The sequence below is a fragment of the Salmo salar genome, chromosome 03 (assembly GCF_965601325.2).
Source record: "Salmo salar chromosome 03, fSalSal1, whole genome shotgun sequence".
In the NCBI taxonomy this organism is placed as follows: domain Eukaryota; kingdom Metazoa; phylum Chordata; class Actinopteri; order Salmoniformes; family Salmonidae; genus Salmo; species Salmo salar.
Window position 1 is genome coordinate 92,906,946 of NC_138293.1, and position 20,177 is coordinate 92,927,122.

The following is a 20,177-nucleotide window of genomic DNA, read 5'->3' on the forward strand; positions in this document are numbered from 1 at the left end:
TAAATGTATCCTGTCCGCCTGCTATTTAAAGTGTTGTAGGGTGGCTAAATGTTTCCTGTCCGCCTGCTATTTAAAGTGTTGTAGGGTGGCTAAATGTTTCCTGTCCGCCTGCTATTTAAAGTGTTGTAGGGTGGCTAAATGTTTTCCATCCGCCTGCTATTAAAAGTGTTGTAGGGTGGCTAAATGTTTCCTGTCCACCTGCTATTTAAAGTGTTGTAGGGTGGCTAAATGTTTTCCATCCGCCTGCTATTAAAAGTGTTGTAGGGTGGCTAAATGTTTTCCATCCGCCTGCTATTTAAAGTGTTGTAGGGTGGCTAAATGTTTTCCCTTCCTTGCTATTTCAATAGAGACTGTGTTTCACTGATACATGGTCTATTTTATTGAGTCTCTGTTAGGAACAAATCTTTTGGTTTCCAGTCAGTGCTTTGGTTCCTGTGACAAAAAAGGTTAGTGTCAACATTCAACTGTTCTTCCTGGGGAACCCACGCTGTCCCAAAGAGAGCATTGGTCTGTCAGGTTCCAATACATCAATGTTGTTCTCTGGTGAGAAGTTAAATCAAAACTGTTTCTTATTTTTCTCTCCTCAAAAGTTCCTACACCTGTTTGTAACATTTCAGAGTCAAGAAACACAGAAGACAAACAGTATATCTCACAGGAGTCATGAATCTCTTCTCACTACTCCATGATGCTCTCTGCACTGCAGGGATGTCCAGACCCAGCTGGCTCAGGCTCTGGGCTGGCCCTTACTGGGCCACAGACTCTCCCCTCCCCTCCCCTCCACTCCTTGCCTCTCCTCTCCCCTCCTTTCCTCTCCTCAGCCCAGCACCAGAGGGAACGATTCTCTGTTTTTCTGGTACGGTAATGTTTGAATTGAAACATGTTATGTCAAGATCATTAGATCCATTTATAACTGTGCCAGGATGATCACATGCTACCAAGAGTAATAAACAAGCTGTGTGTTTCTGTACTGGTTTCTGTCATGATGTTAGGTTAACTCCATGGGATCTTTATTGAACTATAGTCTATTAAATCATCTGGTTTCTGTCAGGATGTCAGGTTAACTCCATGGGATCTTTATTGAACTATAGGTTATTAAATCATCTGGTTTCTGTCATGATGTCTGGTTAACTCCATGGGATCTTTATTGAACTATAGGTTATTACATCATCTGGAATATGAGGCAACACTGTGTATAACCATGGAAACTGCAACAACATGACAACAACAAAGTGTATTCTTTTCTGTGAACATGAACTGCGTATACGTGTCGTTTTTTCATTAAATTGTTACGTGTTTCATTCCTCCATCACATGATTCAGACTCGGCCCAAACAATGATGTAACGTATTATTATCCTAAGTTTACTGGCTGAATAATGTTTTTATTATAACTTCATGAGCTGTCATTGTGTGTATGTGATTCCCTGGTTGTAAGACTGGGTTAACCTCTCAGCTTGTCTCAGCTTGGTTTGACTCAGTTCAGTTCAGTTCAGTAGTGTGAAAAGTGTATTAGAGAGGGGTCGGAGCTGGTCGGGCTGCAGGCAGAGCCCAGATGTTCCACAGATGATTACTGTAGGCTTCAGGAATGTAGTACTGGAGGAAGAGGAGGAGGAGGAAGGAGGAGGGGGGAGGAGGAGGGATGCTGCTTCCACATCAAATACCTCCACTGTATCTGGGACCAGACTTTAGAGATGTCATTTCACTGTAACACTACAAACTTCCTGACAGACTTTAGAGATGTAATTTCACTGTAACACTACAAACTTCCTGACAGACTTTAGAGATGTCATTTCACTGTAACACTACAAACTTCCTGACAGACTTTAGAGATGTAATTTCACTGTAACACTACAGACCTCCAGACAGCCTTTAGAGATGTCATTTCACTGTAACACTACAGACCTCCTGACAGACTTTAGAGATGTCATTTCACTGTAACACTACAAACTTCCTGACAGACTTTAGAGATGTAATTTCACTGTAACACTACAAACTTCCTGACAGACTTTAGAGATGTAATTTCACTGTAACACTACAAACTTCCTGACAGACTTTAGAGATGTCATTTCACTGTAACACTACAAACTTCCTGACAGACTTTAGAGATGTCATTTCACTGTAACACTACAGACCCCCTGACAGACTTTAGAGATGTCATTTCACTGTAACACTACAAACTTCCTGACAGACTTTAGAGATGTCATTTCACTGTAACACTACAAACTTCCTGACAGACTTTAGAGATGTCATTTCACTGTAACACTACAGACCTCCTGACAGACTTTAGAGATGTCATTTCACTGTAACACTACAAACTTCCTGACAGACTTTAGAGATGTCATTTCACTGTAACACTACAGACTTCCTGACAGACTTTAGAGATGTCATTTCACTGTAACACTACAAACTTCCTGACAGACTTTAGAGATGTCATTTCACTGTAACACTACAGACCTCCTGACAGACTTTAGAGATGTCATTTCACTGTAACACTACAGACCTCCTGACAGACTTTAGAGATGTCATTTCACTGTAACACTACAGACCTCCTGACAGACTTTAGAGATGTCATTTCACTGTAACACTACAGACCTCCAGACCAGCGTTTCTTTCTTTCCGTGTGTGTGTGTGTGTGTGTGTGTGTGTGTGTGTGTGTGTGTGTGTGTGTGTGTGTGTGTGTGTGTGTGTGTGTGTGTGTGTGTGTGTGTGTGTGTGTGTGTGTGTGTGTGTGTGTGTGTGTGTGTGTGTGTTTATATATATATATGCTTACAGAGTGGTGTCCTGGTTATAAAGGGGAGGAGCCCAGCAGGTGGGGGTTGGTTTAGGGAGTTTATAAGAGAGCTGTCCACATCCTGTTCTCCTACAGAACTTCAGTCATACTGGATTACTACCTCACACTGGTCTGGTCTGGTTTAATCTGGTCTGGGCATAAACCAGCTCACAGCTCAGCTTCACAGTCAGGTAGAGTATCTTCTACATTTGCATTGCTTGCTGTTTGGGGGGTTTTAGGCTGGTTTTCTGTATAGCACTTTGTGAAATCAGCTGATGTAAAAATAAATATATTTTATTGATTGTGTATCTACAGATACACTAGCAGAGATCACTGGATATTAGTGATCAATATTCAATATTGATTGATTGATATTAGATGTATTTACAGAGGAAAATTATTTCTATTGTGAAACCATCATCCACTGGATATCTGCATGTGAAATGGAATGTGAACATGAACTAGTCTGAAATGAATGAATGTGTAAATAATATGACAGGTTAACATCACATCAACTTAAGATAGTATATTGATTCTTCATCTAACTGATGGGGGGTTATTCTGTGCCAAGCTGAAGTAACAACTTCCAGTTAAACCAATCACATAATGATGGTGTTTTATCTGCTTTTGCAAAGAGAGACTATTCTCTAATAATCACCACTCGTGTCTGAGTGTTGGACTACTAAGACACAGACTAATCGTCTACAGAACCAGGTCCAATCTCATCTAGTCATCAACTATGAGATATTAACAGGAATGTCACGTACGTCGTAAAGATGGAACCAAGGCGCAGCGGGAATGTGAATACGCATCTTTATTATGAAGAAAACCAAAATAAACACTTAATCAAACCAACAACAATAAACCATTCCTGTGCGGCACACAGCCACACTTGGAACAACCACCCACAAACACAAGAGAAAATAAACCCATATAAATATGGCCTCCAATTAGAAGCAACGACAACCAGCTGCTTCTAATTGGAGGTCGTTCCCAAAACTAACATAGAAATAGAACAACTAGAAATACGAACATAGAAATACAAAACATAGAACAATACCCAAAAAACCCTGACAACACAAAACAAACACACCCCTGTCACGTTCTGACCAAACTACAATAACAAATAACCCATTTTACTGGTCAGGACGTGACAAGGAAGTGGTGGCAGGTAGCCTAGTGGTTAGAGTGTTGGGCCAGGAACCAAAAGGTTGCTAGATCAAATCCCTGAGCTGACATGATAAAAATCTGTTGTTCTGACCATGAACAAGCAGTTAGCCCACTGTTCCTGGGCTGTTGTTGTAAATAAGAATTTGTTCTTAACTGACTTGCCTAATTAAATAAAGGTAAAATAAAAACCAGTTCAGCATGTATGATGTTTGTACTGTGTTCTGCACCCTTTGTCACTGAGAGGTTGTCCTGAGGTATTGACTTGTCTCTGTCAGACATAGTGGAGGGGTTGAATGACTGATAATGATGTTGTTGTTGGGAATGAGCTCATAAGTAAGCATTTCACTGTAAAGTCTACACCTGTTGTATTTGCTGCATGTGACCAGTAACTTTTCTTTTTTTTCTGATGAAGATGACGATGAGGAGGGCTGTAGCCATGCTGTCCCTGCTCTCTCTGTGTGTCTCTCAGAAGTCGAAGCAGGAGACATCAGAGTGGGAAAGAGGTATGGCAGACCAGACACAGTCACTAGTATGTAATCTACTTCCTGTATGTGTAGAGTCTCTTTGATAGAGGTACAGTAAGACAGCCCAGACACAATAACTAGTATGTAATCTTCTTCCTGTATGCAGTTGTAGAAAAAGTACTGAATTGTCATACTTGAGTAAAAGTAAAGATACCTTAATAGAAAATGTCTCAAGTAAAACACAAAGTCACCCAGTAAAATACTACTTGTGTAAAAGTATTTGGTTTTAAAAATACTTAAGTATCAAAGTAAATGGAATTGTAGCCTTTTGTCACAAATGTCATTTTGTAAACATATGTCATCTACTTCCTGTATGTGTAGAGTCTCTTTGATAGAGGTAAGATAGACCAGACACAGTCACTAGTATCTAGTCTACTTCCTGTATGTGTAGAGTATCTTTGGTAAGGCAGAACAGAAACAATCACTAGTATGTAATTTACTTCCTGTATGTGTAGAGTCTCTTTGATAGAGGTAAGGCAGACCAGACACAGTCACTAGTATGTGGTCTACTTCCTGTACGTGTAAAGACTCTTTGGTAAAGGTAGAGGTAAGGAAAGTAAGGGAGATCAGACACAATCACTAGTATGTAATTTACTTCCTGTATGTGTATAGTCTCTTTGACAGAGGTAAGGCAGTCCTGGTATGTAATCAACTTCCTGTATGTGTAGAGTCTCTTTGATAGTGGTAAGGGAGACCAGACACAGTACTAGTATGTATCTACTTCCTGTATGTGCTTGTAAAGTCTCTTGGATAGAGGTAAGGCAGCCCAGACACAGTCACTAGTATGTCATATACTTCCTGTATGTGTTTGTAGAGTCTCTTATGTAGCACACTTTCAGCAGTATGTTCTATACATCCATTAATATTGAATGATATTGTGTTCTAATAGCTTGTTATCTTCAAGACATGATCAGCCAGTGGTACAATACAGTATAGTCTACCTTCTGTTTCTGAGGGGTGAATGAACATTCCCATGTCATCTCCAGCAGATAAAAGCCAGACGAAGATCTGTTCCAACCTGACCCAGGTGCTGGACAACTGGAAGTATGCCATCATGAACCAAGTGAAGGACCTGCTGATCAACGATCACACCTCTGTCCTGCCAGAATACGTCAGGTAGATGACATCATCACCACGTGTCAGAAAGAGAGATATGAAAGAGAGATACAGTGATCAGGATACGAACATTCCATTCCAGCTAAACAATTGATATTCAGTTCATTTGGAAAGTATTCAGACTTTTCCCACATTTTGTTACATTACAGACTTATTCTAAAATGGATTTAAAAAATAACAATCTCATCAATCTACACACAATACCCCATAATGACATAACAAAAACTGGTTTTTAGACATTTTTGCAAATGTAATATAAAAAAAACTGAAATACCTTATTTACACAAGTATTCAGACCCTTTGCTATGAGACTCTAAATTGAATTCAGGTGCATTCTGTTTCCATTGATTATCCTTGAGATGTTTCTACAACTTGATTGGAGTCCAGCTGTGGTAACTTCAATTTATTGGACATGATTTGGAAAGGCACACACTTGTCTATATAAGGTCCCACAGTTGCATGTCAGAGCAAAAACCAAGCCATGAGGTCGAAGGAATTGTCTGTAGAACTCCTAGACAGGATTGTGTCGAGGCACAGATCTGGGGAAGGGTACCCCAACATTTCTGAAGGTCCACAAGAACACAGTGGCCTCCATCCTTCTGAAATGGAAGAAGTTTGGAACCACCAACACTCTTCCTAGAGCTGGCCGCCCGGCCAAACTGAGCAATTGGGTGGAGAAGGGCCTTGGTCAGGGATGTAACCAAGAACCTGATGATCACTCTGACAGAGCTCCAGAGTTCCTCTGTGGAGATGGGAGAACCTTCCAAAAGGACAACTATCTCTGCAGCACTCACCCAATCAAAACCATGGTAGAGTGGCCAGATGGAAGCCACTCCTCAGTAAAGGGCACATGACAGCCCGCTTGGAGTTTGCCAAAAGGCACCTAAAGGACTCTTAGACCATTAGAAACAAGATTCTCTGGTCTGATTGAACTATTTGATTGAACTATTTGTCCTGAATGTCAAGCGTCACATCTGGAGGAAACCTGGCACCATCCCTACGGTGAGGCATGGAGGTGGCAGCATCATGCTGTAGGGATGTTTTTCCATGTCAGGGACTGGGAAACTAGTCAGCTTCGAGGAAAAGATGAACGGAGCAAGGTTCAGAGAGATCCTTGATGAAAACCTGCTCCAGAGTGCTCAGGACTTCAGACTGGGGGCAAAGGTTCACCTTCCAACAGGACAACGACCCTAAGCACACAGCCAAGACAATGCAGGAGTGGCTTCGGGACAAGTCTCTGAATGTCCTTGAGTGGCCCAGCCAGAGCCCGGACTTGAACCTGATCAAACATCTCTGGAGAGACATGAAAATTGCTGGGCAGTGATGCTCCCCATCCAACCTAACAGAGTGCGAATCGATCTGCAGAGAAGAATGGAAGAAACTCCCGAAAAACAGGTGTGCCAAGCTTGTAGCGTCATACCCAAGAAGACTAGGCTGTAATCGCTGCCAAAGGAGCTTCAATAAAGTACTGAGTAAAGGGTCTGAATACATATGTAAATGGTTATTTCCGTTAATTTAAAATATATATATTTTGCCCCCTATTTCGCCTCCGGGCTCCGGAAACATAACCTGCCAAACCTCAGAAACATGACCCGCCAAAATGTGCTTCTTAATACCTGTCTGCTTAACCCGGAAGCCAGCCGCACAATTGTGTCGGAGGAAACATAGTTCAACTGACGACTGAGGTCCGCCCTTAAGCGCCCGGCCCGCCATACGAATTTGCTAGAGCGGGATGAGCCAAGTAAAGCCACCCCGACCAAACCATCCCATTTTTACATTTACATTTTAGTCATTTAGCAGACGCTCTTATCCAGAGCGACTTACAGTAGTGTATGCATACATATCATACTTTTTTTCCCCGTACTGGTCCCCCGTGGGAATCAAACCCACAACCCTGGCCGTTGCAAACACCATGCTCTACCAACTGAGCCAGACGGGACTAACCCAGACAGCGTTGGGCCAATTGTGCGCCGCCCTTTGGACTCCCAATCACGGTCGATTGTGTTACAGCCTGGGATCGAAACCGGGTCTGTAGTGACGCCTCTAGCACTGAGGCGATGCAGTGTCTTAGACCGCTGGAGACCCTTCAGTTTTTAATTTAGAATAAATTTGCAAAACAAAATGTTGCTTTGCCATTATGGGGTACTGTGTGTAGAATGAGGGGGGGGGGGCTGCAGTGCACAGTCAGTGTGTGTGTGTGTGTGTGTGTGTGTGTGTGTGTGTGTGCCTGGATAGTCTGCAGTGCCCAATAACATAGCTTGACATAAAGCCAGAAAACATCTCTCATTGATGAAGAATGTCATTGATGTTTAATGAGGCTCTAGCTTCCCATGTCTTCTGTCCTGATGTTTCCTGTAAATGACACAATGAGATGTTTTCCATCGTATTTTATTTTAATATAGTCTAGCCTCATAGCTGCGTGGCCCATTAGATTGTAGTAGGGATTTCACAAACGTGTTAAGCAGGGTGTAAAGCATTGTGTAAAGCAACATGTAAAGCGGTGTGTAAAGCAGTGTGTAGACTACGTTGGTTTCATTCCATTAGATTGTAGTTAGGATTTCACAACATGTAAAGCAGTGTGTAAAGCAGGGTGTAAAGCAGTGTGTAGACTTCATGGTGTCATAATTTAGTGCACTAACATTTCAGTTGCATTTGTAGTTCAAAGCATATTGGGGTGGTTTCCCGGACACAGATTAAGCCTTATTCTGGACTAAAAAACATTTTCAATGGAGATTCTCCTTTGATCTTGCTTTTTTATTGCAGGACTGTATCCGGGAAACAGGCCCATAGTTCTTTGACTGACCCCTTCATGACAGTGGCCCGATCTAGACTATTCCCACTCTGTTGGTCCTCTCCTGTGTAGATGTGCTGGGCCTCTGCCTCTGTAACCGGCACCACTGTACTGCTAGCAGTATAGATTACTTCACTGTCCCTGTTCCCTTACTGACCTCTGTAACCGGTACCACTGTACTGCTAGCAGTATAGCTTCCTTCACTGTCCCTGTTCCCTTACTGACCTCTGTAACCGGTACCACTGTACTAGTAACAGTATAGATTCCTTCACTGTACCTGTTCCCTTACTGACCTCTGTAACCGGCACCACTGTACTGCTAACAGTATAGATTACTTCACTGTCCCTGTTCCCTTACTGACCTCTGTAACCGGCACCACTGTACTGCTAACAGTATAGATTCCTTCACTGTCCCTGTTCCCTTACTGACCTCTGTAACCGGTACCACTGTACTAGTAACAGTATAGATTACTTCACTGTCCCTGTTCCCTTACTGACCTCTGTAACCGGCACCACTGTACTGCTAACAGTATAGATTACTTCACTGTCCCTGTTCCCTTACTGACCTCTGTAACCGGTACCACTGTACTAGTAACAGTATAGATTCCTTCACTGTCCCTGTTCCCTTACTGACCTCTGTAACCGGCACCACTGTACTGCTAACAGTATAGATTCCTTCACTGTCCCTGTTCCCTTACTGACCTCTGTAACCGGCACCACTGTACTAGTAACAGTATAGATTCCTTCACTGTCCCTGTTCCCTTACTGACCTCTGTAACCGGCACCACTGTACTAGTAACAGTATAGATTACTTCACTGTCCCTGCTCCCTTACTGACCTCTGTAACCGGTACCACTGTACTAGTAACAGTATAGCTTCCTTCACTGTCCCTGTTCCCTTACTGACCTCTGTAACCGGCACCACTGTACTAGTAACAGTATAGATTACTTCACTGTCCCTGCTCCCTTACTGACCTCTGTAACCGGTACCACTGTACTAGTAACAGTATAGCTTCCTTCACTGTCCCTGTTCCCTTACTGACCTCTGTAACCGGCACCACTGTACTAGTAACAGTATAGATTCCTTCACTGTCCCTGTTCCCTTACTGACCTCTGTAACCGGCACCACTGTACTGCTAGCAGTATAGATTCCTTCACTGTCCCTGTTTCCTTACTGACCTCTGTAACCGGCACACTGTGCTGTTAACATCAAATCAAATCAAATCAAATTGTATTGGTCACATACACATGTCTAGCAGATGTTATTGCGGGTGTAGAGAAATGCTTGTGCTTCTAGCTCCAACAGTGCAGTAATATCTAGCAAGTAGTATATAAGAATTACACAACATTTACCCAAAACACACAAATAGAAGTAAGGAATGAATTAAGACGATATACATATATGGACAAGCGATGTCAGAGCGGCATGGACTAAGATACAGTAGAATAGACTAGAATACAGTATATACATTTGAGATGGGTAATGCAAGATAGTGTTCCATTTCTTAAAGTGGCCAGTGATTTCTAGTCTATATCTATAGGCAGCAGCCTCTAATCTGCTAGTGATGGCTGTTTAACAGTCTGATGGCCTTGAGATAGAAGCTGTTTTTCAGTCTCTCGGTCCCAACTTTGATGCACCTGTACTGACCTCGCCTTCTGGATGATAGCGAGGTGAACAGGCTGTGGCTCAGGTGGTTGATGTCCTTGATGATCTTTTTGGCCTTCCTGTGACATCGGGTGCTGTAGGTAGTTTGGAGGGCGGGTAGTTTGCCCCCGGTAATATGTTGGGCAGATCGCACCACCCTCTGGAGAGCCTTGCGGTTACGAGCAGTGTAGGTGCCGTACTAGACGGTGATACAGCCCGGCAGGATGCTCTCAATTGTGCATCTGTAAAAGTTTGTGAGGGTTTTAGGTGCCAAGCCAAATGTTTTTAGCCTCCTGAGGCTGAAGAGGCTCTATTTCACCTTCTTCGCCACACTGTCTGTGTGGGTGGTCCATTTCAGTTTGTTAGTGATGTGTACACCAAGGAACTTGAAGCTTTACACCTTCTCAACTGCGGCACCGTTGATGTGGATAGGGGGGTGCACCCTGTGCTGTTTCCTGAGGTCCACGATGATCTTTGTTTTGTTGACGTTGAGTGAGAGGTTGTGAGCCGTCACCTCCTCCCTGTAGGCTGTCTCGTCATCATTGGTAATCAAGCCTACTACTGTTGTGTCATCTGCAAACTTGATGATTGAGTTGAAGGCGTGCTTGGCCACCCAGTCATGGGTGAACAGGGAGTACAGGAGGGGGCTGAGCACGCACCCTTGTGGGGCCCCAGTGTTGAGGATCAGCGAAGTGGAGGTGTTGTTTCCTACCTTCACCACCTGGAGGCGGCCCGTCAGGAAGTCCAGGGCCCAGTTGCACAGGGTGGGGTTCAGACCCAGGTCCTCAAGCTTAATGATGAGCTTGGAGGGTACTATGGTGTTGAATGCTGAGATATAAAACAGCAGTAGTCAATGAACAGCATTCTTACATACACTACCTGTCAAAGGTTTTAGAACACCTACTCATTCAAGGGTTTTTCTTAATTTTTACTATTTTCTACATTGTAGAATAATAGTGAAGACATCAAAACTATGAAATAACACATATGGAATCATGTAGTAACAAAAAAAGTGTTAAACAAATATAATATATTTTATATTCGACCCTTTGCCTTGATGACAGCTTTGCAAACTCTTGGCATCCTCTCAACCAGATTAATCTGGAATGCTTTTCCAACAGTCTTGGAGGAGTTTCCACATATGCTGAGCACTTTTCGGCTGCTTTTCCCTCACTCTGCTGTCGGACTCATCCCAAATGATCTCAATTGGATTGAGGTCGGGTGATTGTGGAGGCCGGGTCATCTGATGCAGCGCTCTATCACTCTCCTTCTTGGTCAAATAGCCCTAACACAGCCTGGAGGTGTGTTGGGTCATTGTCCTGTTGAAAAACAAATGATTGTCCCAATAAGCCCAAACCAGATGGGATGGCGTATCTCTGCAGAATGCTGTGGTAGCCATGCTGGTTAAGTGTGCCTTGAATTCTAAATAAATCACAGACAGTGTCACCCGCAAAGCACCCCCTCACCATAACACCTCCTCCTCCATGCTTTACGGTGGGAAATATACATGCAGAGATCTTCTGTTCACCTACTCTGCGTCTCACAAAGACACGGCTGTTGGAACCAAAAATCTCCAATTTGGACTCCAGACCATAACACACATTTCCACTGGTCTAATGTCTATTGCTCGTGTTTCTTGGCTCAAGGAAGTCTCTACTTATTATTGGTAGTGGTTTCTTTGCAGCAATTCGACCATGAAGGCCTGATTCACACATTCTCAGATAAAAACTTGATGTTGAGATGTGTCTGTTACTTGGACTCTGTGAAGCATTTATTTGGGCTGCAATTTCTGAGGTTGGTAACTCAAATGAACTTATTCTCTGCAGCAGTGGTAACTCTGGGTCTTCCATTTCTGTGGCGGTCCTCAAGAGAGACAGTTTCATCATAGCGCTTGATGGTTTTTGCGACTGCACTTGAAGAAACTTTTTGAAGTTCTTGACATTTTCCATATTGACTGACCTTCATGTTTCAAATTAATGATGGACTGTCATTTCTCTTTGCCAATTTGAGCTGTTCTTGCCATAGTATGGACTTGGTCTTTTACCAAATAGGGCTATCTTCTGTATACCCCCCTACCTTGTTACAACACAACTGATTGTCTCAAACGCATTAAGAAGGAAAGATATTCCGCAAATTAACTTTTAATTGAAATGCATTCCAGGTGACTATCTCATGAAGATGATTGAGAGAATGCCAAGAGGGTGCAAAGCTGTCATCAAGGCAAAGGGTGGCTATTTGAAGAATCTCAAATATAAAATGCATTTTGATTTGTTTAACACTTTTGGTTACCACATGATTCCTTATGTGTTATTTGATAGTTTATGTTGTCACTACTATTCTACAACGTAAAAATAACCTTGAATGAGTAGGTGTTCTAAAACTTTTGACCAGTAGTGTAGGTAATCCTCTTGTCCAGATGGGATAAGGCACTGTGCAGAGTGATGGCGATTGATCCTTGACTTGTCTCTCAAAGCACCTCATGATGACAGAGGTGAGTGCTGCGGGCCATTTAGTCATTTAGTTCAGTTACCTTTGCCTTCGTGGGCCAAGGAACAATGCTGGCCATCTTGAAGCATGTGGGGACAGCAGACTGGCATAGGGAGAGATTGAATATGCCCGTAAACAAACCAGCCAGCTGGTCTGCGCATGCTCTGAGGACGTGGCTAGGGATGCCGTCTGGGCCGGCAGCCTTGCGAGGGTTAACACGTTTAAATGTTTTACTCACGCCGGCCACGGAGAAGGAGAGCCCACAGTCCTTGGTAGCGGGCTGCGTCGGTGGCAATGTGTTATTAAATCGGGCAAAGAAGGTGTTTAGCTTTTCCGGAAGCAAGACGTTGGTGACTGGTTTTCCTTTTGTGGTCCGTGATTGTCTGTAGACCCTGCCACATACTTCACGTGTCTGAGCTGTTGAATTGCGACTCGAGTTTGTCTCTATACTGATGCTTAGCTTGTTTGATTGCCTTGCGGAGTGAATAACTATACTGTTTGTATTCTGCCATATTCCCAGTCACCTTGCATGGTTAAATGCAGTGGTTCGTGCTTTCAGTTTTGCGTGAATGCTGCCATCTATCCATGGTTTCTGGTTAGGGTAGGTTTTAATAGTCACAGTGGGTACTACATCTCCTATACACTTCCTTATAAACTGAGTCACCGTATCAGTATATGTCTAGATAATTTTAGCAAGCTACCTGGAACATATCCCAGTCCGCGTAATCAAAACAATCCTGAAGTGTGGATTCCGATTGGTCAGACCAGCGTTAAATAGTCCTTAGCGCGGGTACTTCCTGTTTGAGTTTCTGCCTATAGGAAGGGAGGAGCAAGATGGAGACGTGATCAGATTTGCCGAAAGGAGGGCGGGGGAGGGCCTTATAAGCATTCCGGAAGTTTGAATAGCAATGGTCGAGAGTTTTAGCAGCGCGAGTACTACAGACGATATGTTGATATAACTTCGGCAGCCTAGTCCTCAAATTTGTTTTGTTAACTTCTTTGGGATAGGGGGCAGTATTTTCACGGCCGGATAAAAAACGTACCCAATTTAATCTGGTTACTACTCCTGCCCAGAAACTAGAATATGCATATAATTAGTAGATTTGGATAGACAACACTCTAAAGTTTCTAAAACTGTTTGAATGGTGTCTGTGAGTATAACAGAACTCATATGGCAGGCCAAAACCTGAGAAGATTCCATACAGGAAGTGCCCTGTCTGACAATTTGTTGTCCTTCTGTTGCATCTCTTTCGACATTACAGCATCTGTGCTGTAACGTGACACTTTCTAAGTCTTCCATTGGCTCTCTAAAGCCGCCAGAAAGTGGAATAGGGTGTCTGCAGAGTTTGGGGACAGTGGGGACAGTGAGACTGGAGACAGTGAGACTGGAGATGCACGGTCACGAGAACTCGCCATGTTTTTCTTTCAGTCTCTGAATGAATACAACGTTGCCCGGTTGGAATATTATTTGATTTGAAACAGCGTTTGACATGCTTCTAAGTACGGTAATGGAATATTTTTACATTTTTTGTCCCGAAATGCGCTCGCGCATTACCCTTTGGATAGTGACCTGAACGCACTAACAAAACGGAGGTATTTGGATATAACTATGGATTATTTGGAACCAAAACAACATTTGTTGTTGAAGTAGAAGTCCTCGGAGTGCATTCTGACGAAGATCAGCAAAAGTAACCCAATTTTCTAATAGTAATTCTGAGTTTAGGTGACCCCGAAGTTGGCGGATGTCAAAATAGCTAGCCGCGATGGCCGAGCTATGTACTAAGAATATTGTAAAATGTGCTTTCGCCGAAAAGCTATTTTAAAATCGGACATAGCGATTGCATAAAGGAGTTCTGTATCTATAATTCTTAAAATAATTGTTATGTATTTTGTCAACATTTATCATGAGTAATTTTGTAAATTCACCGGAGGTTTTCGGTGGGTATGCTAGTTCTGAACATCACATGCTAATGTAAAAATCAGTTTTTTGATATAAATATGAACTTGATTGAACAAAACATGCATGTATTGTATAACACAATGTCCTAGGAGTGTCATCTGATGAAGATCATCAAAGGTTAGTGCTGCATTTAGCTGTGGTTTGGGTTTATGTGACATATATGCTTGCTTGGAAAATGGCTGTGTGATTATTTGTGTCTATGTACTCTCCTAACATAATCTAATGTTTTGCTTTCGCTGTAAAGCCTTTTTGAAATCGGACAATGTGGTTAGATTAACGAGAGTCTTATCTAACCACATTGTCCGATATATCTTTAAAATGGTGTAAAATAGTTGATTGTTTGAGAAAATTGAATTGTGGTATTTTAGTTGGTTTTGTATTTCATGCCGTGCGATGCCATTGGCTGTTGGCTTGGGGTTCCGCAGGCGTAACGGGGTTCCGCTAGCGGAACGTCTATCCTCAACAGGTTAAAATCCCCAGCTACAATAAATGCAGCCTCAGGATATCTGGTTTCCAGTTTGCATAAAGTCCAGTGAAGTTCTTTGAGGGCCGTCGTGGTATCGGCTTGAGGGGGATATGAACGGCTGTGGCTATGACTGAAGAGAATTCTCTTGGGAGATAATACGGTCAACATTTGATTGTGAGGTATTCTAGGTCGGGTGAACAAAAGGACTTGAGTTTCTGTATGTTACTACAATTACACCATGAGGCATTAATGATGAAACACACACCTCCGCCCTTCTGCTTCCCGCAGAGATATTTATTCCTGTCTGCTCGATGGACTGAGAATCCCTCTGGCTGGACCGATTCCGACAGAGTATCCCGAGAGAGCCATGTTTCCGTGAAAGTATGTTACAGGCCCTGATGTCTCTCTGGAAAAGAAATCCTTGCCCTGAGCTCGTGAACTTTGTTATTCAAAGACTGAATATTAGCGACTAATATACTCTGATGCGGGGGGAGGTGTGCGCGCCTCCTAAGTCGAACCAGCAGGCCGCCTCAAGTGCCTCTCCTCCGCCGCCAATGTTTTGGGTCGGCCTCTGGAATAAATTCAATTGCTCTGGGAAGAGCGAACAAAGGATCTGCATCGGTGAAGTCGTATTCCTGGTCGTAATGCTGGTAGTTCTGGTGAGTTACCGTCGCTCTAATCTCCAATATTTCTTCCCGGCTATATATAATGAGACAAATCATTTCCTGAGCTAATAATGTAAAAAATAGTACAGAAAAAAAACTAAATACTGCAAAGTTTCCTAAGAGCTAGACGCAAGGTCTTACCATCGGCGCCATCTTCAGTAACCGGCACCACTGTACTGCTAACAGTATAGATTCCTTCACTGTCCCTGTTCCCTTACTGACCTCTGTAACCGGCACCACTGTACTAGTAACAGTATAGCTTCCTTCACTGTCCCTGTTCCTACCACAGCTAGAACTAGTGACCCTCTGGTTACTAGCCAGCTGCACCACCAGCACCTACCCACTGGGCACAGACATCAGTTCAATGTCTAGTTTTGATTTACATTTGAATGAGTTGTCAACTAACGGGAAATAAACAAAAAAAATGTAGGTTAAAAGTTGGATGAAAAAAGACTCCCTTGCGTTAATTTAAGGAGCGGACCCTTTCAAATTTTTTTTGCCTAAAATGACATACCCAAATTTAATGACGTTTTTGTAATCCAATCAGTTTTCCACGTTGATTCAACGTCATCACATAGGTCTTTTTGGTTGAAATCATGTGGAAACCACTTTGATTCAACCAGTTTTTGCCCAGTGGGTAGCAAATCAGTGACACGACTTCTCTCTCTCTCTCTCTCTCTCTCTCTCTCTCTCTCTCTCTCTCTCTCTCTCTCTCTCTCTCTCTCTCTCTCTCTCTCTCTCTCTCTCTCTCTCCAGAATTCAGCCCCTGTCTGAGGCCCTGGGGGATCTCTACAAACAGTTCAACTCTCTAAAGGATGAGCTGGGAAGGCTCAGCTCCAAGTTCGACAGGATGGAGGGCTTCGTAGATGACCTGCAGGCTGGGAAACTCCCCCGGCCCCCTGTGTGGACCCCTCCTCAACGCCCCGTACGGAGGGTCGCTCCCCGGCCTCCGCTGAGGATGCCACTGAGGGCAGAGATGAGGGAACCGTTAAGAGGAGAGGTGAGGGCACCACCAAGGGCACAGATAAGGGAACAGATGAGGACTCCAGACCGGGAAAACGGCATGGATTCAGGGTCCACAGGGACTAGAGGAAGGAGGGTCCCTAGGCCTTAGTCAATGATTGACAGTGGTACTGTATAAACTAATCTAGTGTGGATGCTCGCCAATGTTTTATAGTTATGAATAGTTTATCATTATAGCTATCGTCCTTAGTCTCAACTACATCACCACTCCTCTCTGAACCAGATCAACACAGAATTGATGATAGCTTTGTACTGACAACAGAGATACAGTACACTAACTTTCACTAACATTATCATTTGTGATTGATGATTTGTGTTGATGTGTGATGGACATAATGTAGTCTAGAAATGTTCTTATCGTTGGACTCATCATCTCATATTGTAATAAGTGTATCCATACACAATATGTCTGTGTATAGTATCTGTAAATACTAGGGGTGAAACGGTTCACAAAACTCACGGTTCGGCACGATACGGTACAGTGGTGTCACTGTACCATATCGCGGAACGCCTAGCCAATATCCAATGGAACAGCGTGGCGCGAAATACAAAACCTCAAAAATCCAATAATTTCAATTTCTCAAACATACGACTATTTTACACCATTTTAAAGATACACTTGCAACCGCTGTGTCAGATTTTTCAATATTCTGAGTACATAGCTCGCCATCACAGCGAGCTATACAGACAACCGCCAAGTTCGGAGCAACCAAAACTCAGAATTAGTATTATAAATATGCTCTTACCTTTGCTGATCTTCATCAGAATGCACTCCCAGGACTGCTACTTCCACAAGAAATGTTTTTGTTCGAAACATTCCATATTTATGTCCAAATACCTCCGTTTTGTTCGTGCGTTCAGGTCACTATCCAAAGGCTAACGCGCGAGCACAATTCGAGACACAAAAAGTAAAAATGTTCCATTACCGTACTTAGAAGCATGTCAAACGCTGTTTAAAATCAATCTTTATGGTATTTTTAATGTAAAATTGTGATAATATTCCAACCAGACAATAGCGTATTCATTCAAGGAGAAAAAGAAGGAACAGCGTGCTCGCGGGACCGCGCATATCCAATCTCTTTGTCCCCAGGCAGTCCACTCAGTAACTGAGCTCCTATACTCTGCCCAGTGACAGGAGAAGGCTCAAACAACTTTCTGAAGGCTTTTGACAGCCAATGGAAGCCTTAGGAAGGGCAACGGGACCCCACAAATACTGTAGTTTCAAAAGGGACAAGAAAGAAGAACTACAATTCACAGATCCTCCACTTCCTGGTTGACTTTTTCTCAGCTTTTTGCCTGCCATATGAGTTCTGTTATACTCACAGACACCATTCCAACAGTTTTAGAAACTTCAGAGTGTTTTCTATCCAAATCTACTAATAATATACAAATTCTAGTTTCCGGGAAAGAGTAGTAACCAGTTTAATTTGGGTACGTTTTTTCATCAGGCCGTGAAAATACTGCCCCCTATCCTCAACAGGTATTAAGAAGATAGTCTATCGACATTATCTGCAGTGAGCACAGATCGGCTTGCTGTGACAATGTCAGCCGCTGTGGAGAATACCCTCTCGCTAGGGACAGAGGTCCCAGACACAGCCAGGTAGCGCCTTGCTAACATGGCAACATGAGGGTATATTAACTCTTTGGTCTTCCACCATGTAAGTGGATCAGCATCCAGGGGAATACAGTCCACTTCCCTGTATGAGGTCACCTCCTCCTCTATGACCTTGACCTTTGACTTGGTTCCCTGCTCCTGGGTCGTGAACAACTCTCCAAAAAGCACAGCCATGGCAGACTTCTTTTCTGGAGGAGAACCCCTGTTGTCTGCCCTCTCTGGAGAGGGGTTGGCTCCTGTGGTATCTGTGGCTTGACCCTGCAGAATTAAATTAGATTAAAATGACTCTCTCTGAAGTGGCTTAAAAAATATGATTTCTTGTTAGAAATGTATATCAGACACTCTTATGACAATTGCTAAATCACTAATTAATAAAATAATAAATGTCACATTAACAAAATAAATACAATACCTGTTGTATATTGGTCACAATCTCTGCAGACGAGCAGTAGCATCTAGGTGCAGCAGGGACTTGAACCGGGGGTCCAAAGCGGTGCTCTTGGGTAAGAAGTCTTGGACACCAGGGTCAGCTTATCTAGGCTCCAGGTTAACTCTGATAGTAGTCTTGACATCCCTTATTGCGGGTTCATCTTCATCAGATGCCACCATTGATTTCAGGATCATTGTTTTCATAGGCAGGACCATGGAAACTGATGGAATGTTCTCAGTGCATGTCAGTGTTGTGACTGTTTTGAGAGGTTTGCACCTCTGCTAGTCTTATGTCATTTTCAGACAAAGTCACAATATCTTTGACATTCTTCCTCACAGCTTGATCAGTCAGTGTTGAATGCACCGCAACTTTCTGCTCAAGGTATCTCTCAACCATCTGCCGCTATGAATTTTGCTTTCGCTGCGTTGATTTCTTTAGCCCTACCGGAGTCAGCCGCATATTGTTGCCCTGGCTCGCCAATGTTTGCCATGTTGCTCCTTTGCATTTAGCTAACTGCTAATTCCTTCATAAGCTAACTGCTGCTACGACGATCTCTCAGCTCTGTTCTTGCTGGAGTGAAATAACTAATCAGCTACGAGACAAAATAACTTTTTGTTTTAAAGACAACTTTGTTGCTATGTGGATATTTTTCCGACATTAATTTATACGCCCTTGGTTTATGCAATAATATATTTTTTACTATGAAAAATATAAATATATATATATATTCCTAGCTATAATATATGATTAATGTATTGTTCGGTTCACAGTGCCTACCGAACCCCATGCACCGTGGACCCTGTACCGAACGGTTCAATACGAATACACGTACCGTTTCACCCCTAGTAAATACTGAAAATACAGAGTAAGGTACTACAGGACTACATTACAAATATACTGTTGAAATACAACTCTTTCCTCTTTCTCCCTGCTGGCAAATATACTCATGAACAATCCATGCCTCAATCATCTCAAGGCTTGAAAATCCATCTTTAACCTGTCTCCTCCCCTTCATCTACACTGATTGAAGTGGATTTAACAAGTGACATCAATAAGAGATCATAGCTTTCACCTGGATTCACCTGGTCAGTCTGTCATGTAAAGAGCAGATGTTTCTAGTGATTTGTGCACTCAGTATATACTGTTGAAAAACATCTCTTTGAGACACAAGGTGGAAGCATATTACAATATGTTTCTCTCTTCTCCTTCCACCTGCTAGCAAAAATATGAATGACTAAAATGGTATTGTACATCGTAGAAAGATGCAAGTTTATAACACTATTGAATATTGTAACTATAAACTATGAATATATCATGTTATTGTACTGTTGTTTTAATTCATCATACAGTGAAATAGTACAAGGAAATATTGTACAGGAAATAATGTGATCCCCAATCACATGCTTTCTTTACAAATCAACAGTTCTCTTTAGATAGATATGGATAATAATTAAATAGGTACTTTCAGAATTATCTTATAATTAAGCAGTAAGGTCTTGAGGGGGTGTGGTATATGACC

At 42.7% G+C, this 20,177-nt stretch overlaps 1 protein-coding gene across 3 annotated transcripts; it reads left to right on the forward strand.

The window, feature by feature from the left end:
* Positions 1 to 2,869: 2,869 nt before the first annotated feature.
* On the forward strand, positions 2,870 to 19,973 carry LOC145877422 (uncharacterized). Of its 3 annotated transcripts, none has more exons than XM_082972881.1 (4): positions 2,870 to 2,959; positions 4,351 to 4,441; positions 5,449 to 5,578; positions 16,347 to 19,973. In XM_082972881.1, the coding sequence occupies exons 2-4, from the start codon at positions 4,351 to 4,353 to the stop codon at positions 16,702 to 16,704; spliced, it is 579 nt and encodes a 192-aa protein (XP_082829007.1). In that variant the 5' UTR covers positions 2,870 to 2,959; the 3' UTR covers positions 16,705 to 19,973. The 3 variants fall into 3 exon arrangements, with proteins under 3 accessions (XP_082829007.1, XP_082829008.1, XP_082829006.1); XM_082972882.1 differs by having other exon boundaries at positions 5,452 to 5,578; XM_082972880.1 differs by lacking the exon at positions 2,870 to 2,959 and having other exon boundaries at positions 4,345 to 4,441.
* Positions 19,974 to 20,177: the final 204 nt, after the last annotated feature.